The 22918-nt window shown below is 38.1% G+C and overlaps 1 protein-coding gene across 1 annotated transcript in view; it reads right to left on the reverse strand.

Moving 5' to 3' along the window:
* DYNC2LI1 (dynein cytoplasmic 2 light intermediate chain 1) overlaps nucleotides 1-22918 on the reverse strand; it is a 44962-nt gene that overhangs the window by 17709 nt on the left and 4335 nt on the right. Inside the window, exons 3-5 of the mRNA XM_065890900.1 lie at nucleotides 5030-5064; nucleotides 3614-3683; nucleotides 1384-1472 (exon numbers count right to left, since the gene is read on the reverse strand). Coding sequence (XP_065746972.1) covers nucleotides 1384-1472; nucleotides 3614-3683; nucleotides 5030-5064 — 194 coding nt within the window. The remainder of the gene's footprint in view (nucleotides 1-1383; nucleotides 1473-3613; nucleotides 3684-5029; nucleotides 5065-22918) is intronic.

Consider the following 22918-nt stretch of genomic DNA (forward strand, 5'->3'; position numbering starts at 1 on the left):
AAGAAACTGGAGAGGTTTGGCTTCCTGCAGAAACCAGAATTTCTACAAGCCCGTGAAGTCTAGAGAAGGGAAGTGAGGTAATATGGCAAGGTGAAGTGCAAGTCAGGGCCAGGTAAGAGCTGCTCCCGGCCTTTTCAGTCCTGCCAGCCTCAGGCCAGGCTGGCTGGCAGCTCTGGGTCCTTCAGCTCCTCCCCGTCCGCGCCATCTCTTCACAACCACACCACCGTGAGCTGCCCGAATTCCCAGGCAGCTTCGATTATTTGTCTCTGTTAAAGGAGGACAAACGAAAACTATACAGCTGTAAAATCCCATGATCCTGAAAAGTAATGTCAGGGGAAAACGGTGGTTATAAGTGAAAAAGCAAGATCTAAATCTATATACATACAATATCCCATACCTGTACAAAGTATATTTATGAACACTGAAAACACTGAAAGAAATACCTCAATGTGTTGATAGTTCTTTTTCATGTGATTGAGGATGCTTTTACTTTCTATGTACCTTTCAGTATTTTTCCAAGTTTTCCATATGAGCATACATTACGTTTGTAATAAGTAAAGGACAGTAAATCATATTTCTTTAAAAGAAAAAAAAAATCACTGGACAAATAAAGCCAACATTACCGGCTAGTTATAGAAAAACAATTATCCTGTTAACAAGAAATAATTCCATACTCTAAAGATCTTAATGGCTGAAATTTAACAAATAATTGTCAAGCCCTTTGTATTGGGTCCAGGCAGCAGCAACGGTTTGTGTTAAACTCTGACAGGAGTAAGATATTTCAGATTTTAAAATTTTGTTTTCCTTGGCTAAGATGACAGTTTTCCACATCTGATTTGGCCACGTGTGGGAGTCATTGCTAGGAAAACACCACCAAAGAGTTTGAGGTTTTCCCCCAGGTTCTGTTTCTTTTAGGGTAGCAAATAGAGACTTTCTTCCTCCTCTGACTCATAGACTTCCCCTGGATGAAGCTTCAATGGTATTAATTAGCATTAAATTCAAAGTAGACATAATGTCCAGCTGCAGGAAAAACTCAGGGCTGAATTAGCTCACGCTTGGATGGGTGTTAGAAATAATTGTTTTCAAATTTATTTTTGCCAAGTGAATTCATTGCCCAAGTGTTATTTGACGTATTTTTGTTTGCAGGCTTGCAAAATATGTTACTAGTTGGAATGCCAACTATTTCACTTCAGCACAGGCCAGAACCTTGGTTCTTTTAAAATCTCTGACAGCATTACAGTTTAAGCACATAGAAAGGAAGTGAACCGTAAGCAACATAAAACCGTCCCTGCAAGTTCTGGTTCACAAAAGCCTACTCATACTCATCCTGTGGTCTCCACTGGATACTTACTAACAACTGTTCCTGGAGCTGGCCACACTTACCGTAAGGTGTCACTTGTGATTGGGACGCTGATTAAGTCCAGTAAAGAGGTTCCTCCACCTAGTTCCCAAAAATGAGCAATATCTTTTGGCTGAAAAAACAGGGTTTTTTCATATTAATGTTCTTTGGTGTTTTTACATTTTAAATAGTTCTTATATTTCATTAGTACCAGCCAGTAATAATTATGGATACAAGATATTATAGTCCTCAAGACCATTTCTTGGCAATTTTTTGAAAGGAAAGGAAATTTTTTCCTTTCTCTATTCCATCCCTCAAAATGCACCAAAACCTCTATTCCAAAGAACAAAAATGAAACATTAAGAATGTACATGTGTACTAAATGCCCTAATTCTACCCTAACTTAATAGAAGACATTAAACAGTGCCCCAATTCTGTAAATATCACATGTAGCAGACACTCACTCAAATTAGAAATAAAATTAACAAATTGAACACATTTGGAATTATCTTTTTGAAAAGAGTTGTAATTTTAGATAGAAATAAAACAGTTGAACAGGAAAACATCCTAATTGAGGGAGGCAGAAGCTCACAAAATAAATCAGACACACAGACAAGACATGAGGAAACGGGAAGAAAAGGTGGCAGTCCAGGCTGCAGACTGGGATTTCCCGGGCAATAGTATATAAGCAGCTGGTCTGTGCCTGACTTCCCTGGGGAATGTGACCGGCTGGCACTGGCCATACAAGCGGTAGGTGGGGGAACAAGGAGAGACTCAACAACTGTTTCCCTTTTTAGAGGACTCCAACACTAGGGGATTGAAAGGGCTGGGCAGCCAAAGGGCTGGGTAGCTTGGAAATAAGACCATCTATTCCATGACAGCTCTCCTACACCACCGGCTAGCTGATGGCATCTCTGCCTCTGGCCAGATACTAAGGAACCTTCAGGACACCAAGATTGTGTGAGGGGCTGATAAAGCTCTTCCACTTAGAACTTTTAGGAGACATTAAATCTGAGAAAGATGTGAAGCCCATCTTTGAATGAATATGGAAAAGCCCAACTTGATAGCACAAAGTTTAACAGAAACAAACAAGTGAAAAAGAATCACATGAGTTTTTATGTGTCTAATACCATGAACTTGGAAGAGGCAGGTGGTCATTAAAGCAGTTTTAGATGAATATATATATTTTGCATTTTTGACAAGTTATCTCAACCATTAAAATTGTTTTACGGTTGCTATTTGAATCATTAATGTTTGTGGGGGAAATAAGTTTGCATTGGAAAATCTCCCTTGATTCACAACTGGATGAAGAAAAGTTTTTAGAGCTCTTAAAAGTTAAGCTTATGAAAGTTGTCTTAGAGTTTCCCATGAAAAGGATAATTCCATTTCTAGGCTTATCCCTCATGCAAAATTCATGTGAGTCACAAAAATAAAGTCCTCCCCCATCTCAATATATTACTTTTTTTCTTTTCTTTTTAATTTCACAGTTTTAATAACCAGCTTGGCATTGGTGAATCCAGGAAGCAGCAACAGCCCATTTTAACTGTTTATATACATTGTCTAATAATCAAACACTTGGACTGGATCAATCTATTAAAATTTGCCTGTGTTATGGGAGATATGGGACCTTCTACTGTATTCTAGATTGTTCTTCCGTACATCTAATTTTATTTTTAAAGACCTCTTTTTCATATGAGAACTCCAAAAGAGAATTCCATTTAGGAATTTTTATTCCTCTAACATACACTATAAGTTCTCCCTGTGCCCTGAACAATGTCTAATTTTCCTCTGTAGATACACTAACACAAGTGAAAACAGGATTATAGCCAATTAGGGCCTGTGGTCTCAAACAGCATTACCAACTTCAAGATGTATTTGTAAAAATGCTAATAATCTGGATTTTGACCAGTATTTTTTCATAAATATTCCACAGGTCAAATTCATATTTTTAGCAGATTTTTTGGAGACAGAAGATAACTCACAATGTTATTCTCATTCGAAAGAAGAAAATATGCCAAAAAACTGTACAATAAAGTTACAAAGGAATCCGATTCAAGCATTTTAAGACATAACAAATGAGAAGGCCAAAATATTTCCCCACAGTTAGGTTGGCTTCATATGTGCTGAGTTGCATTTGAGTTAAAAAGTACATAGCTATGAAGTGTACAGCTGGATATGTGCAACGATTGTAGGTAAGATGGAAAATATAAAACAACGTCAGTATCCTCACTTCTCCATGTAGGTGTAGTGCAGCATCACCAAAAAGACACTCACTATGTTATGTCCTTTTGCTCTCCTTCCATATGTATATTCCAAGGCTAAGGTTGGTTTTGGTGGCTCATCCCTGCACAATAAAAGACAGGTAGTATTACCATCATGGGTGGAATTATTTTCTTATGCTATCATCTTACCTGATTTATTTTTGCTTCCTCTCAAAAACTTTGATTAGTAGAGAAGTTACACCTTGTATAACACATTGAGATAAAAATGATTAAGAATTTATACAAAAATTAAATAAGCCATAAAAATACCATCTTTAGTAGCAACTGCAGAGAATAATGGCACGTGCATGTAGTGGCAGTGCCTAGCAACACTGTTGGGGGAGTAGAGAAGGAGCTGGCAGTGTTGGTGGCCATGTTAGGGCAAAAGCTCTCTGCATCCAGGCCACATGGGAAGCACTGACAGCAGGTTTGTGCTCAGCCTTGATGTGGGGAGCTGGAAACCTAATGACTATCAATTTAACGGCAACATCAATGAAAGATTTTTATACAGTTTTCAATCTGAAATCACGGTTCAAACGTAGGCATCATTTAGCTAATGAGAGCTACAAACAAACAAGACTTTCCTTATCAACTTCCTGCAACACCTACCAATCATAATCCTAAATCTTAATCTGGTGGCATGCTTCTATGGTATAGAAGATTAGGAAGTATATAAAACAAATGGTAACATGCACAGTTTAAAGACCAATAATGTGCTTCAAAAGTAAACCCATGAGAGGGCTTCCCTGGTGGTGCAGTGGTTAAGAATCTGTCTGCCAATGCAAGGGACATGGGTTCAAGCCCTGGTCTGGGAAGATCCCACATGCCGCGGAGCAACTAAGCCCGTGCGCCACAACTACTGAGCCTGAGCTCTAGAGCCCGTGAGCCACACAACTACTGAAGCCCACATGCCTAGAGGCCGTGCTCCACAACAAGAGAAGCCACTGCAATGAGAAGCCCACACACCGCAAAGAAGAGCAGCCCTTGCTCGCAACTAGAGAAAGCCCACGCGCAGCAACGAAGACCCAATGCAGCCAAAAATAAAAATAAATTTAAAAAAAAAAGTAAACCCATGAGCAATTCGAAGATTGTAATTAATGTTCAAACAGTCATGAACTAGATAGAACTAAAAAGTTTAAATATCAGAGTAGCAGAGCCAAAATAAGCAAGTACTATGGTAGGCTGAGTAATTATGTTAATTTCTCTCCCCAAATAAGGAAATCCAATATTAATCCTGTACAATTTCATTTGCTTGTTGTTGGTTTTATCTTTAAGGGAGATTGTAAAAGCCATAATAAGGATTCACTAAGAATTAAAATATTTTGTTTCAGCCTCAAAATTATTCTCTTTCCATATGTCTTTTAGATTCTAACTTGCCCTACACAACAAGAAAAAGCAAACGTAGTCTAGAGGTTAACATAACACTTACCTGTCAAGACACCTTAGAATAATAGTAGTCTTTCCCTGGAAATTCAAAAAGAAAGAAATACTGTGTTAATGTCATCCACATGTAAAATTTTATTATTGTTCATAATTGTGGCTCAAAATAGCTTTTAATCACTTGAATGATAAATTACCTGGAAACTAGAAACTTTCAGAATTATTCCTAAGTTTGATGAGTAGAAAAAGTTAACTGTCAACTTTCCATCAGAGTGCAACTACACTGCTATTATTATAATTATAAGGTCCCGCAGATGACAAATACTAGCAAATCAAACCTCATTTTAGTGGTCAACTTGGCAGCTGTCTTAAATTTTCTCTCTACTCATCAATGCTAATTACTGGTTAAGCTGATGATCAGTGTCTTCTAACATGTTTTAATTCCAATTTGTTGAAGTGGAAATAAAAAAAGATAACATACAAATAAAGGACATGTTGAAAATATGTTCCAAGTAAGCAATCCAGATACCAGGTTAGAGTACTTTTTTGGGTTTGTTTTATTTCTAGGAGATGTATTTATTCTAAATTTCTTTTTAGGAGTAAGGATATATAGGATGGCATACAGGATATCCCATCTCTGCCACTAATCATGAAACTTAACTTCACATCTTAACCAGGGACTGGCTCAGTGGTTTAAATCATTGTGTTTGTTTTCTTAAAACTATTTTTTTTAAACAAACAATCTCTTACAAGAAAATAGACAAAAGAGAAGCAGAGGGGAAAGCTCTACCGAAGGAAACCTTTAGGATCCAAAGAAAGCAGTTTGGAAAACTGTGGACTCTACCAAACACACAGATTATTTTATTATACATGTGTTTTTTTAAGCCAAGAAAGCTATAATTTACCAAAAAAAAAAGATAATCATAAATAAATGACTCCAGATTATATCTGGGCTATGATCAAATTAAATGACTTTTTTTGGTAATGAGATATATAAATAATTGGAATAGTACTAAAAATATATATTATTGAAGGATATTTATTGGTAGGTGTAGAGTGAAAAACTAGAAACAATCTAAATGTCCCAAATAGGGAATTGATTGGCTATATTAATAACGGCAATCCGTATAATGGAATAACATGCAGCTAACAGGAATGATGATGTAGGAATATACATACTGACATGGTAAGACATGCATAATAGATTATGCATGACCCTGTTTTCAGTTAAAAAGCTTCTTTTCCTACTTCTTTGAGATGCACATACATACATAATATGCATAGAGAGAAAAAAATACAAAAATGAATCCAGAGAGACATCACATGTTAACAGTGAATGTTTCCAGGTGATAACTTTGTAGTGATTAATTTTTTTAAGAAAATAAAGATCTTCTAATTATCCCTTACCGAATGTGTACATGTAGAATATTTTTAAAGTTTTAAATAAATGAGGACTATAATACCTAAAAATTAATGTAATTCTATGTACAAGAAAGTATACAGAATTACCGTATTTTAGAATTGGAAGGAATCTTAGATAATATCTAGCCAATTTTCTCAAGTTCTCATGATCCCATAGTGTTGATTTAAATTATTTTTATTATAATTTCATTTAAATGTATAAGACTACTTGGTGGAATTCCAAATAAACTCAACTCTGGGCATTGAAGTCAACTTTTAGATTACCATTAAAATAATGATCCAAATTTTAAAAATTCACTAGTAAACTGTTGCGCTCTGAGAATGCATCCATAGACCCCCGGGTTTCCTAGTCCAAGAAGCACTGACACAGTACAAGTTCATTTAGAGACTATCAAAATGAATCCCATCTTCCCTTCTATTACTTCAATCACAGCAGTAGAGTAAACAATTACTCTACTTCTCTTCTCTGGCAAGAATCTTAGAAGCTTGTATCAGTCTACCCTCATGGGTGCCATCTCTTCTGGCTTACAGTCTCCCTCTCCCTCTCAGCTACTGTCACACCCACATGGGCATGGGCAACCCACCTAAGACCCTGACCTCTCAGTCCCCTTTGCCTCCTCAAGAGACTTTTTCCTTCACTCTACTTCTGCTACATGTCACTTTCAAGGTTCTATTTTGAACCATTTCACTACTGGAAATTGTACCACTTCCAAAATCACACAAACAACACATTCTCTAACCACTTTTTTTTTTTTTTTTAAATGGTGCTCGGGCCTCTCACTGTTGTGGCCTCTCCCGTTGCGGAGCACAGGCTCCGGACGCACAGGCTCAGTGGCCATGGCTCACGGGCCCAGCCGCTCCGCGGCATGTGGGATCCTCCCGGACCGGGGCACGAACCCATGTCCCCTGCATCGGCAGGCGGACTCTCAATCACTGCGCCACCAGGGAAGCCCCTCTAACCACTTTTTTAGGAATCCCCACAGGAATAACTCTTTAGCTTTAGTGAGAGGCCTCCAAAGTCCATCCATCCTTCTGGGACACAGCTGGAAACAGAGGGGTGCTCAGGCTACCTGGGCACTGACGCTGCCCGGTAAAGATGTAGCTTCACTGATGCAGAAGTTAGTTCCTGAAAGCCTCATGTCTGTTAACATGTAGAAGCATGAAGCACAGAAATAAAGTAGTATTATATACACTATATATATATATATATATAAAATATCATAAAATAGACAGTCCCCAACTTAGGACAGTTCCACTTATGATTTTTTGACTTTATGATGATGTGAAATTGATATAGACTCAGTAGAAACTACACTTTGAATTTTAAATTTTGACCTTCTCCCGGGCTAATGATATGCACTAATATACTCTCTCATGATGGTGGGCTGCAGCTCCCAGTCAGCCCCTCGATCACGAGGGTAAACAACCAATACACTTACAACCATTCTGTATGCACACAACCATTCTGTTTTTCACTTTCAATACAGTATTCAATAAGTTACATGAGATATTCAACACCTTATTATAAAATAGGCTTTGTGTTAGATAACTTTGCTCAACTATAAGCTAATATAAGTGTTTTGAGCACATTTAAGGTAGGTTAGGCTAAGCTATGATGTAGGTTAGGTTAGATGTATTAAATGCATTTTCGACTGACGGCATTTTCAACTTATGATAGGCTTACTGGGATGTAACCCCATTGTAAGTCGAGGAAGGTCTGTAATATAAACCCCAAATAAGATGAATTTCAGCATCTGCAAGCCTCAACCATTTTTAGACAGTGTCACCAGCAGTTCTACGTCTCTGGCAGAAACTCTGTGGGCCAAGCAAAGCTGCATGAAGATAGGATGCATCTGTTCCTGCTCTGTATGGCCACTTCCAAAACCTTTTTTATCCTTGGCTAAACAAGGGAAGCTTACAGTCAGTGGGGAGGGGTCTCTTGCTACTAAAGTGTTCCAAAGGATATGCTGTCCTTTTCACAACAATAAACAGCCCTTTGACAAACATCATTGGCACAATTCAATTATTCCTTAAATGAGATTCCTAAAAGTGAACTAACTGAATATAAAATATGAATATTATTTAAGATACTGACTTATTGACTTAGATGCTGACTTAGATATTTAAATGGATCCTGGCTTTTATACTCAACTGAGGTAGAAGACCTTAATATTTTCAAATTATGAAATTAAAAAGTTAAAATATTTAAAATTATATTTACTATTATAATTTTTCCTAGATCAATATAAGTACTTTTTAACTCACACTAAATATGGTATTAGCTAAGTATAAAATTAGTTCATTAACTTCAAGCTCAATGGTTCCATGACCATGAATTTGCACAAAATGTCTAAATATTGTATTCAAAATGTAATTATTCTAATATTAGGTGATAAAAAATAATTCATTTCATATGTAAAATTCTTTCATCTGGGTATTTTTCAATCATGTCTTAGTGAGAATGTTAATACTGTCATCAACATTATTTCTTAATTAACTGCCCCCTTATGGTACACAACACTTAAATGATTATTCTATGTGAAATTAGCTCTCTGTTGATCTAAAGGGTATGCTATACCTGTGCACCTATCAACCCATGGATTTTGGCTGACTTCTGCTAATCTGTGTGGAGATAAATGACATTACTAGGGTCAGAAATGACAAACAGATTGTTGTATCTCAACCGCCAGCACTTTCCTAGAATGCTGTGGATCAGATGTCATCTTCAGGCTCAGCAGAAAAAGGCACCACGATTGATAAGATGTGTGTGGAAGATGTGTGCCTAGTGTTTGCTATCCTTTAAGGGACCCTGGAAAGCACCTTCTGACAACCAGATCTTAGACTATGGGAAACTGGAAAAGTAAAAATGTAGAGGTCTAGACAGCTTCCTTCCCACTTTTCTACCACCTAGAGATTCAGGTTTAGGGTGAGAAAGTAAGGTCTGGGAAGTGAAAGACTAGTCAATGACAAAGTTTTCTGGGCCACACTCTAGGAATACTAGAATGATTAAGCCTTAAAAAAATTTTTTTCTGCAAGCTTTATTTTTTTCCTTTTCCATTATCGTTTATTACAGGATATTGAATATAGTTTCTCAGCTATACAGTAAAACCTTGTTGTTTATCCATTCTGTATTTAATAGTTTACATAGAATGATTATCCCTTGAAAAGAGAGGAAACATATGTCAAGTGGATCAGAAGACCATGCCTAGAAACTTGACAATCAAATGAGAGCAGAGAAAACAAGAGAGAAAGGTCTGGATAAATTGAGATGTCATTAGGTATGATATTAAGAAAAATTTTTAAAGAGAATAATGGAAGAGGGTCCATGTAATTCATACGACAAAACTGCTGAGACAATGCCTTAGAATAATATATTAAAGCCACAGATGCAAAACTACAAGTAATAAGTTCAGTATTATCACAGGAAAACAAAATGACCTCATATATATTACCAAAACCTGTGGCATGAGTGAGTGCAATATCAATGTGAAGAATAAAAAGAGACAGAAGAGGAGGAAAAATGCAGCACATTTTGTGTATCTGTATGGAAACTTACAAACATGCAGGTGGTGGCAGCATAAACAAATACATTTGCATGAAAATAAATAAACAGGGACTTCCCTGGTGGCACAGTGGTTGAGAGTCTGCCTGCCAATACAGGGGACCCAAGTTTAAGCCCTGGTCCGTGAGGATCCCACATGCCGCAGAGCAACTAAGCCCGCGAGCCACAACTACTGAGCCCGCGAGCCACAACTACTGAGCCCGCGAGCCACAACTACTGAGCCTGCGTGCCACAACTACTGAAGCCCACGCACCTAGAGCCTGTGGTCTGCAACAAGCCACCGCAATGAGAAGCCCACGCACCACAACAAAGAGTAGCCCCCACTTGCCACAACTAGAGAAAGCCTGCGTGCAGCAATGAAGACCCAACACGGCCAAAAATAAATTTTTTTAAAAAAGGCTTAAAAAAAGAAAATAAATAAACAGGGACTTCCCTGGTGGCACAGTGGTTGAGAGTCTGCCTGCCAATGCAGGGGACACGGGTTTGAGCCCAGGTCAGGGTGAATCCCACATGCCATGGAGCAACTAAGCCCGTGCACCACAACTACTGAGCCTGTGCTCTAGAGCCTGCAAGCCACAACTACTGAAGCCCACGTGCCACAACTACTGAAGCCCGTGCGCCTAGAGCCCACGCTCTGCAACAAGGGAGTCCGCTGAGATGAGAGGTCCACACACTGTGGCAGGGAGTAGCCCCCGCTTGCTGCAGCTGGATGAAGCCTACGCACAGCAATGAAGACCCAACACAGCCAAAAAATAAATAAATAAATAAATAAGTTTTTTTAAAAAAAGAAAAGAAATGAACGCATATAATCTCATGGATGTACACTAGAGACTGTAGCCTGACCATATGAAATGAATAATACATAGGATATCTCATGACACACATCACAAGAGGAATACAGGCAAAGTATAATAGTGTAGGGGATAACATCTATTCAAGACAGTGTCTAAGTCAGTTTGAATTGAGTTTTCTGTCACTCCCAAAGGAAATAATCCAGACTCACATAGAAACTAGGGTCAAAGAGAGGTTAAGTGACTCGTTCCAACCTAGAATTCTATACCTAGATAAACTTTCAATCCAGAGTGAGGGTAAAATAAAGACATTTTAGATATGCAAGGTCTCAAAAATTTTACTACCCATGTATACTTTCCCAGGAAACTACAAAAGAATGTGCTCCACAAAGATAAGTGAGTAAATCAAGAAAACAGAAGACACAGGATCCAGGAAACTGAAGCTCCAACACAAGAAAGATGCAAAGGGAGTCCCCAAGATGTTGGGGAGGGACAATAGCTATGCAGCTGCCCCCAGGAATAACCAGTACAGACTGCACAGAAGGTTCAAAGATGGGAGGACTCTGGCTGGAGAGGGGTACTTTCAGATAATTTGATACAATTGACCACATGAAGATTTGCATTGACCATCTGTTGGGGATTGTGGAAAAAATTAGCAATAGGTACATGGGGAACCAGCTTCAAGGATGGTTCCCCAACTGGAAAACCAATTAAATTTCAAGTTCCACCAGTGGAACGCTGCACCAGGACACTGAGATATACTGATAGTTCCCTCTTCCCCTGAGACCTCACCCTGGAATGACTTTTTATCTTCTTTTGGTCCAACAGTGAGAGGCAGAGACAAGATGGCAGAGGAGAAGGACTTGAGCTCACCTCCTCCCATGAAAACATCAAAATCACAACTAACTGCTGAACAACCATCAACAAAAAAAGACTCAAACCTACTAAAAAAGATATTCTACATACAAAGACAAAGAAGAAGATGGTAGGAGGGGCACTTTCACAATATAATCAAATCCCACACCCGCTGGGTGGCTGACCCACAAACTGGAAAATAATTATATCTCAGAGGTTCTCCCACAGGAATGAGAGTTCTGAGCCCCATGTCAGGCTCCCCAGCCTGGGGGTGTCTGGCTTCAGGAGGTTCAGGAGGAGGAGCCCCAAGCGCATTTGGCTTTGAAGGCCAGTGGGGCTTGAGTGCAGGAGCTCCACAGGACTGGGGGAAACAGAGGCTCCACTCTTGGAGGGCACACACAAGGTTTCACGTACACTGGGATCCAGGGCAAAGCAGTGACTCCATAGGAGCCTGGGCCAGACCTACTGGAATGTCCTGGAGGATTTCCTGGGGAGGCAGAGGTCAGCTGTGGCTCACTGTGGGGGCAACAACACTGGTGGCAGAGGCCCCAGAGAATATTCATTGGCGTGAGCTCTCCTGGAGGTCACCACTTTGGCACTGAGACCTGGCCCCACCCAACAGCCTGCAGGCTCCAGTGCTGGGACACCTTAGGCCAAACAACCAACAGGGTGGGAACCCAGCACCACCCATCAGCAGACAGGCTACCTAAAGTCATCCTGATCTCACAGCCATCTCTAAACACACCCTTTAACATGGCCCTACCCACCAGAGGGACAAGACCCAGCTCCATCCACCAGTGGGCAGGTACCAGTCCTTCCCACCAGGAAGCCTGCATAAGCCCCTGCACCAACATCACCCACTTGGGGGCAGACACCAGAAGTGAGAGGAGCTACAATCCTGCAGCCTGAGGAACAGAGGCCATAAACACAGAAAGTTAGACAAAATGAGACAGCAGAGAAATATGTTCCAGATGAATGAACAAGATAAAACTCCAGAAGAACAACAAGTGAATTGGAGATAGGCAATCTTCCGAAAAAGAATTCAGAGTAACCAGAGTAAAGATGATCCGAGATCTTGGAAAAAGAATGGAGGCACAGACCAAGAAGATACATGAAATGTTTAACAAAGAGCTAGAAGATTTAAAGAACAGAGATGAACAATACAATAACTGGAATGAAAAATACACTATAAGGAATCAATAGCAGAATAAATGAGGCAGAAGAATGAATAAGTGAGCTGGAAGACAGATGGGTGGAAATCACTGCTGCAGAACAGAAAAAAGAAAAAAAGTATGAAAAGAAAAGAGGACAGTCTAAGAGACCTCTGGGACAACATTAAATGCACCAACATTCACATTATAGGGGTCCTAGAAAGAGAAGAGAGAAAGGGCCTGAAAAGATATTTGAAGAGATAATAGCAGAAAACTTCCCTAACATGGGAAAGGAAATAGCCACCCAAGTCCAGGAAGCACAGAGAGTCCCATACAGGATAAACCCAAGGAGGAACATGCCAAGACACATATTAATCAAACTGACAAAAATTAAAGACAAAGAAAAATTATTGAAAGCAGCAAGGGGAAAACGACAAATAACATACAAGGCAACTCCCATAAGATTAACAGCTTATTTCTCAGCAGACACTCTACAAGCCAGAAGGGAGTGGCGCGATATACTTAAAGTGATGAAAGGGAAGAACCTACACCCAAGATTACTCTACCCAGCAAGCATCTCATTCATTCGATGGAGAAATCAGAAGCTTTACAGACAAGCAAAAGCTAAGAGAATTCAGCACCACCAAACCAGCTGTATAACAAATGCTAAAGGAACTTCTCTAAGTGGGAAACACAAGAGAAGAAAATGACCTACAAAAACAAACCCAAAACAATTAAGAAAATGGTCATAGGAACATACATATCGATAATTACCTTGAACGAGAATGGATTAAATGCTTCAACCAAAAGACACAGGCTTGCTGAATGGATAAAACAAGACCCATCTATATGCTGTCTACAAGAGACCCACTTCAGACCTAGGGACACATACAGACTGAAAGTGAGGGGATGGAAAAAGATATTCCATGCAAATGGAAATCAAAAGAAAGCTGGAGTAGCAATACTCATATCAGATAAAATAGACTTTAAAATAAAGAATGTTACAAGAGACAAGAAAGGATACTACATAATGATCAAGGGATCAATCCAAAAAAGAAGATATAACAATTATAAATATATATGCACCAAACATAGGAGCACCTCAATACATAAGGCAACTGCTAACAGCTGTAAAACAGGAAAATGACAGTAACACAATAATAGTGGGGAACTTTAAAACCTCACTTACACCAATGGACAGATCATCCAAAATGAAAATAAATAAGGAAACAGAAGCTTTAAAGGACACAATAGACCAAATAGATTTAATTGATATTTATAGGACATTCCGTCCAAAACCAGCAGATTACACTTTCTTCTCAAGTGCGCACGGAACATTCTCCAGGATAGATCACATCCTGGGTCACAAATCAAGCCTCAGTAAATTTAAGACAATAGAAATCATATCAATCATCTTTTCTGACCACAATGCTATGAGATTAGAAATCAATTATAGGGAAAAAAAACGTAAAAAACACAAACACATGGAGGCTAAACAATATGTTCCTAAATAACCAAGAGATCACTGAAGAAATCAAAGAGGAAATAAAAAAATACTAGAGACAAATGACAATGAAAACATGACAATCCAAAACCTACGGGATGCAGCAAAAGCAGTTCTAAAAGGGAAGTTTACAGCCATACAAGCCTACCTCAAGAAACAAGAAAAATCTCAAATAAACAATCTAATGTTACATCTAAAGGAACTAGAGAAAGAAGAAAAAACAAAACCCAAAGTTAGCAGAAGGAAAGAAATCATCAAGATCAGAGCAGAAATAAATGAAATAGAAACAAAGAAAACAATAACAAAGGTCAATAAAACTAAAAGCTGGTTCTTTGAGAAGACAAACAAAATGTATAAACCATTAGCCAGACTCACCAAGAGGGAGAAGACTCAAATCAATAAAATTAGAAATGAAAAAGGAGAAGTTACAACAGACACCACAGAAATACAAAGCATCCTAAGAGACTACTACAAGCAACTCTATGCTAATAAAATGGACAACCTGGAAGAAATGGACAAATTCTTAGAAAGGTATAACCTTCAAAGACTGAACGAGGAAGAAATAGAAAATATGAACAGACCAATCACAAGTAATGAAATTGAAACAGTGATTAAAATGCTTCCAACAAGGGCTTCCCTGGTGGTGCAGTGGTTAAGAATCCACCTGTCAATGCAGGGGACCAGGTTCAAGCCCTGGTCTGGGAAGTTTCCACATGCCACGGAGCAACGAAGCCCAGGCGCCACAACTACTGAGCCTGCGCTCTAGAGCCCGCGAGCCACAACTACTGAAGCTCGTGTGACTAGAGCCCGTGCTCTGTAACAAGAGAATCCACCGCAATGAGAAGCCCGCGCATGGCAATGAAGAGTAGCCCCCACTCGCCGCAACTAGAGGAAGCACGCACACAGCAAGGAAGACCCAACGCAGCCAAAAATAAATAAATTAAATTAATTAATTAAAAAAAGCATATTAAAAAGCTATGGAAAAAAAAATCTTCCAACAAAAGTGCAGGACCAGATGGCTTCACAGGTGAATTCTATCAAACATTTAGAGAAGAGCTAACACCCGTCCTTCTCAAACTCTTCCAAAAAATTGCAGAGGAAGGAAAACCCCCAAACTCATTCTATGAGGCCACCATCACCCTGATACCAAAACCAAAGCTACTACAAAAAAAGAAAATTATAGACCAATATAACTGATGAATATAGATGTAAAAATCCTCAACAAAATACTAGCAAACAGAATCCAACAACACATTAAAAGGATCATACACCATTATCAAGTGGGATTTATCCCAGGGATACAAGGATTCTTCAATATACACAAATCAATGTGATACACCATATTAACAAACTGAATAAAAACCATATGATTATCTCAATAGATGCAGAAAAAGCTTTTGACAAAATTCCACACCCATTTATGATAAAAACTCTCCAGCAAGTGGGCATAGAGGGAACCTACCTCAACATAATAAAGGCCATATATGACAAACCCACAGCAAACTTCATTCTCAATGGTGAAAAACTGAAAGCATTTCCTCTAAGATCAGGAACAAGACAAGGATATCCACTCTCACCACTATTATTCAACATAGTTATGGAAGTCCTAGCCACAGCAATCAGAGAAGAAAAAGAAATAAAAGGAATCCAAACTGGAAAAGAAGAAGTAAAACTGTCACTGTTTGCAGATGACATGATACTATACATAGAGAATCCTAAAGATGCTACCAGAAAACTACTGGAGCTAATCAATGAATCTGGTAAAGCTGCAGGATACAAAATTAATGCACAGAAATCTCTTGCATCTCTTGCAAATTCCTATACACTAATGATGAAAAATCTAAAAGAGAAATTAAGGAAACACTCCCATTTACCATTGCAACAAAAAGAATAAAATACCTAGGAATAAACCTACCTAGGGAGACAAAAGACCTGTATGCAGAAAACTATAAGACACTGATGAAAGAAATTAAAGATGATACCAACAGATGGAGAGATATACCATGTTCTTGGATTGGAAGAATCAATATTGTGAAAGATGACTATACTACCCAAAGCAATCTACAGATTCAATGCAATCCCTATCAAATTACCAATGGCATTTTTTTCAGAACTAGAACAAAAAATCTCAAAATTTGTATGGAGACACAAAGGACCCCGAATAGCCAAAGCAGTCTTGAGGGGAAAAAACAGAGCTGGAGGAATCAGACTCCCTGACTTCAGACTATACTACAAAGCTACAGTAATCAAGACAGTATGGTACTGACACAAAAACAGAATTATAGATCAGTGGAACAGGATAGAAAGCCCAGAGATAAACCCTCACACCTATGGTCAACTAATCTATGACAAAGGAGGCAAGGATATACAATGGAGTAAAGACAGTCTCTTCAATAAGTGGTGCTGGGAAAACTGGACAGCTACATGTAAAAGAATGAAATTAGAACACTCCCTAAAACCATACACAAAAGTAAACTCAACATGGATTAGAGACCTAAATGTAAGACCAGGCACTATAAAACTCTTAGAGGAAAGCATAGGAAGAACACTCTCTGACATAAATCACAGCAAGATCTTTTTTGATACACCTCCTAGAGTAATGGAAATAAAACCAAAAATAAATAAATGGGACCTAATGAAACTTAAAAGCTTTTGCACAGCAAAGGAAACCATAAACAAGATGAAAAGACAACCCTCAGAACGGGAGAAAACATTTGCAAATGAATCAATGGACAAAGGATTAATCTCCAAAACATATAAACAGCTCATGCAGTTCAATATTAAAAAAACAAACAACCCAATCCAAAAATGGGCAGAAGACCTAAATAGACATTTCTCCAAAGAAGACATACAGATGGCCAAGAGGCACAAGAAAAGCTGCTCAACATCACTAATTGTTAGAGAAATGCAAATCAAAACTAAATTGAGTTATCACCTCACATCAGTTAGAATGGGCATCATCAGAAAATCTACAAAGAACAAATGCTGGAGAGGGTGTGGAGAAAAGGGAACCCTCCTGCACTGTTGGTAGGAATGTAAATTGATACAGCCACTATGGAGAAGAGTATGGAGGTTCCTTAAAAAACTAAAAATAGAATTACCATATGATCCAGCAATCCCACTACTGGGCATATAACCAGAGAAAACCCTAATTCAAAAAGACACATGCACCCCAATGTTCACTGCAGCACTATTTACAATAGCCAGGTCATGAAAGCAACCTAAATGCCCATCGACAGATGAATGGATAGAGAAGATGTGGTACATATATACAATGGAATATTACTCAGCCATAAAAAAGAACGGAATTGGGTCATTTGTAGAGACGTGGATGCATCTAGATACTGTCATACAGAGTGAAGCAAGTCAGAAGGAGAAAAACAAATATTGTATATTAACACATATATGTGGAACCTAGAAAATGGTACAGATGAACCGGTTTGCAGAGCAGAAATTGAGACACAGATGTAGAGAACAAACGTATGGACCCGAAGGGGGGAAAGCGGCGAGGGGGTGGGGGTGGGATGAATTGGGCAATTGGGATTGACATGTATACACTGTTGTGTATAAAACTGATGACTAATAACGACCTGCTGTGTAAAAAATTAATAAAATTAAAACAAAGAAACAAACAAAACCCAAAATCTATGGGACGCAGCAAAAGCAGTTCTAAGAGGGAAGTTTATAGCGATACAATCTTACCTCAGGAACAAAAAAACTCTCAAACAACCTAACCTTATACCTAAAGCAACTAAAGAAAGAAGAACAAACAAAACCCAAAGTCAGTAGAAGGAAAGAAATCATAAAGGTCAGAGCAGAAATAAATGAAATAGAGATGAAAACAATAAAAAAATCAATAAAACTAAAAGCTGGTTCTTTGAAAAGATAAACAAATTGATAAACCTTTAGCCAGACTTATCAAGAAAAAAAGGGAGAGGGCTCAAATCAAGAAAACAAGAAATGAAAAAGGAGAAGTTACAACTGACACCACAAAGGATCATAAGAGACTACCACAAGCAACTATATGCCAATAAAATGGACAACCTAGAAGAAATGGACAAATTCTTAGAAAGGTACAATCTTCCAAGACTGAACCAGGAAGAAATAGAAAATAGGAACAGACCAATCACAAGTACTGAAATTGAAACTGTGATTTAAAAAACTACCAACAAACAGAAGTCCAGGACCAGATGGCTTTACAGGCAAATTCTAACAAACATTTACAGGAGAGTTAACAACTATCCTTCTGAAACTCTTCCAAAAATTGCAGAGGAAGGAAAACTCCTAAACTCGTTCTACAAGCCCACCGTCACCCTGATACCAGAACCAGACCACACAAAAAAGAAAATTACAGGCCAATATCACTGATGAACATAGATGCAAAAATCTGCAACAAAATACTTGCAAACCAAATCCAACAATACATTAAAAGAATCATACACCATGATCATGAAAGTAGGATTTAACCCAGGGATGCAATGATTTTTCAACACCCACAAATTGGTCAGTGTGATACACCAAATTAACAAATTGAAGAATAAAAACCATATGATCATCTTAATAGATGCAGAAAAAGCTTTTGATAAAAATCATCACCGATTTATGATAAAAACTCTCCAGAGAGTGGGCATAGAGGGAACCTACCTCAACATAATAAAGGTCATACATGACAAACCCATAGCTAACATCGTACTCAACTGTGAAAAGCTGAAAGCATTTCCTCTAAGATCAGGAACTAGACAAGGATGTCCACTCTCACCACTTTTATTCAACATAGTTCTGGAAGTCCTAGCCATGACAATCAGAGAAGAAAAAGAAATAAAAGGAATCCAAACTGGAAAAGAAGAAGTAAAACTGTCACTGTTTGCAGATGACATGATACTACATGTAGAAAATCCTAAAGATGCTACCAGAAAACTACTAGAGCTCATCAATGAATTCAGTGAAGTTGCAGAATACAAAATTAATACACAGAAATCTGTTGCATTTCTATACACTAACAATGAAATATCAGAAAGAGAAATTAAAGAAACAATCCCATTTACCATCACATCAAGAAGTATAAAATACTTAGGAATAAACCTACCTAAAAGACCTGTACTCTGAAAAGTGTAAGATGCTGATGAAAGAAACTGAAGATGATACAAACAGATGGAGAGATGATACCATGTTCTTGGACTAGAAGAATCAATACTGTCAAAATGACTTTACTACCCAGGGCAATCTACAGACTCAATATAATCCCTATCAAATTACCAATGGCATTTTTCACAGAACTAGAACAAAAATTAAAATTTGTATGGAAACAAAAAAGACCCGAATAGCCAAAGCAATCCTGAGAAAGAAAAAAAGAGCTGGAGGAATAAGGCTCCTATAGAAATACAGATCAATAGAACAGGATAGAAAGTCCAGAAACAAACCCACGCACCTATGGTCAATTAATCTACAACAAAGGAGGCAAGAACATACAATGAAGAAAAGACAGTCTCTTCAGTAAGTGGTGCTGGGAAAACTGGACAGCTATACATAAAAGAAGGAAATTAGAACATTCTCTAACACCACACCAAAAATAAACTAACAATGGATTAAAGACCTAAATGTAAGGCCAGATACTATAAAACTCTTAGAGGGAAACATAGGCAAAACACTTCTAGATCCACCTCCTAGAGTAATGAAAATAACAAATGGGAACTAAATAAACTTAAAAGCTTTTGCACAGCAAAGTAAACTTTAAAGAAAATACAAAGGCAACTCTCAGAATGGGAGAAAATATTTGCAAATGATGTGACTGACAAGGAATGAATCTCCAAAATATACAAATAGCTCAATATCAAAAAAACCCAAACAAACCCAATCAAAAAATGGGCAGAAGACCTAAATAGATATTTCACCAAAGAAGACATACAGATGGCCAAAAGCACATAAAAAGACGCTCAACATCAGTAATTATTAGAGAAATGCAAACCAAAACTACAATGAGGTATCACCCCACTCTGGTCAGAATGGCCATCATCAAAAAGTCTACAAACAATAAGTGCTGGAGAGGGTGTGGAGAAAAGGGAACCGTCCTACACCTTGGTGGGAATATAAATTGGTACAACCACTATGGAGAACAGTATGGAGGTTCCTTAACAAACTAAAATAGAGCTACCATACAGTCTAGCAATCCCACTCCTGGGCATATATCTGAAGAAAACCATAATTTGGAAAGATACATGCAACCTGTTGTTCATGCAGCACTATTTATGATGTTCATGCCAAGACATGGAAGCAACCTAAATGTCCATCAACAGAGGAATGGATAAAGAAGATGTGGTGCATATATATATATATATATATATATATATATACACACACACAATGGACTATTACTCAGCCATAAAAAAAGAATGAAATAATGCCATTTGCAGCAACATGGATGGACCTGGAGATTATTCAACTAAGTGAAGTCAGACAAAGACAAAAATCATATGCTATCATTTATATGTGGAATCTAAAAAAACAATACAAATGAACTTATTTACAAAACAGAAACAGATTCACAGTTTTCAAAAACAAACTTATTGTTACCAAAGGGGAAAGGTGACAGGAGGGATAAATTAGGAGTTTGGGATTAACATAAACACACTACTATATTTAAAATAGACAATCAACAAGGACCTACTGTATAGCACAGGTACCTCTACTCAATATTCTGTAATAACCTATGTGGGAAAAGAATCTGAAAAAGAATGGATGTATGTATATGTACAACTGAATCACTTCGCTGTACACCTGAAACTGACACAACATTGTAAATCAACTATACTCCAATATAAAATAAAAATTTTTAAAAAGGGATGGTCCCAAATGAGCCCCACCTCCTGGTATTCACACCCATCTGTAGTCCCTCACACACTGCACTGCTCTTTTTGACCAACAGCATATGGCAGAAGTGATGGCATGTCGCTTCCAAAATTAGGTTATAAAAGACTGTAGCCTCTGTCTCAGGTAACCTCTCACTTTCGATCTCTCACTCTGGAGGAAGCAAGCTGCCATGCTGTATGCAGCCTTGTTGAGAGGTCCACATGGCAAAGAACTAAAGCCTCTGGCCAAGAGCCAGCAAGAAACTGATGCCTCTTGCCAGCAAACATGTTGAGGAGCCTGGAAACTGATTCTCCAGTTCAGTCGAGGCGAGAAATAACTTTAGTCCCAGATGACATCTTGACTACAACTTTATGAAAATTCTTAAGCAGAACCACCCAACTAAGGTGCTCTCAGAGTCCAGACCCTCAGAAACTGGGTGAGGTAATGACTGTCATTTTAAAAGCTGATAAGTTTTGAGGTAATTTATTATGTAGCAATAGATAACTAATGCATGTAAAAACTAAGGTACATATAAAAACTAGGCAAATAAAAAACAAAGAAGTTTTAAACTTCAGGAAAAAGTTACTTGAGAAGGGAAATATAATCACAGTTCTGCACTTGGCACACCAGCAAAAATGATTTAGACACTTATAATAAAATAAACTAACACTGAATATTGATTCAGCCCAACACGATAATAGCAATGATATTACTAGAAGTGGGAGTTTGAGAGAGATGGGGAAGTAAACACTTTTCTACTATTATCAGAAATTCAACAGATAGTGTATAATATTGAAAGTCTGGAAACAGCCCATAAGCACATTATTCAGAAATACAGAAGTAAATTACAGAAGAAACGTAAAAGATATGAAAATGGTGGCTTTGGGGAGAGATTCTGAATGATGTGGAGAGATTTGTTATTTTACTTTATGTACCTTTGGTAATCTTTTTTTTTTTTAAGGTAGGTGTATTTTATTTTCATCTTATACATGAGGAAACAGACACAGAGAGATTAAGCAACTTGATCAACATACACAAAGATGTTCATCATAGCATAAATTATAATTGTTGAATAAAACACAGAGGAGGGAGTCCAAATATCCAAAAGTAGGCAAACTGTGTTAAATCAATTATGGTACATCATTTGATGGAGGTATTTTAATAATAGTCTATATCAGGTTAAGAAGTTTCTTTTCTATTCGTAGTTTGCTAAAAGTAAGTTAGTTGCCCCAGGTGTTGAATTTTATTGAATGCTTTTCTAATCTACTGAGATGACCAAATGATTTTTTTGATTATGACAAATTAATGCAGTATTAAAATATCAAGGAAAGAAGAAAATCATGTCTTTTTTCCAGATTCTTTTCCATTATAGGTTATTATAAGATATTGAGTATAGTTCCCTGTGCTATACAATAGGTCCTTGGTTATCTATTTTATATATAGTAGCATGTGTATGTTAATCCTAAACTCCTAATTTATCCCCCCTCCTTCTGCTATCCACTTTAGTAACCATAAGTTTTTCTTTTCTTTTTCTTTTTTATTTTTTTTGCGGTACGCGGGCCTCTCACTGTTGTGGCCTCTCCCGTTGTGGAGCACGGGCTCTGGACACGCAGGCTCAGCAGCCATGGCTCACGGGCCCAGCCACTCCGCGGCATGTGGGATCTTCCCGGACCGGGGCACGAACCCATGTCCCCTGCATCGGCAGGCGGACTCTCAACCACTGCGCCACCAGGGAAGCCCTGTTTTCGTTTTTCTTTAAAGATTTTTTTGATGTGGACCATTTTTAAAGTCTTTATTGAATTTTTTA

This window comes from Phocoena phocoena, chromosome 14 (assembly GCF_963924675.1).
Source record: "Phocoena phocoena chromosome 14, mPhoPho1.1, whole genome shotgun sequence".
In the NCBI taxonomy this organism is placed as follows: Eukaryota; Metazoa; Chordata; class Mammalia; order Artiodactyla; family Phocoenidae; genus Phocoena; species Phocoena phocoena.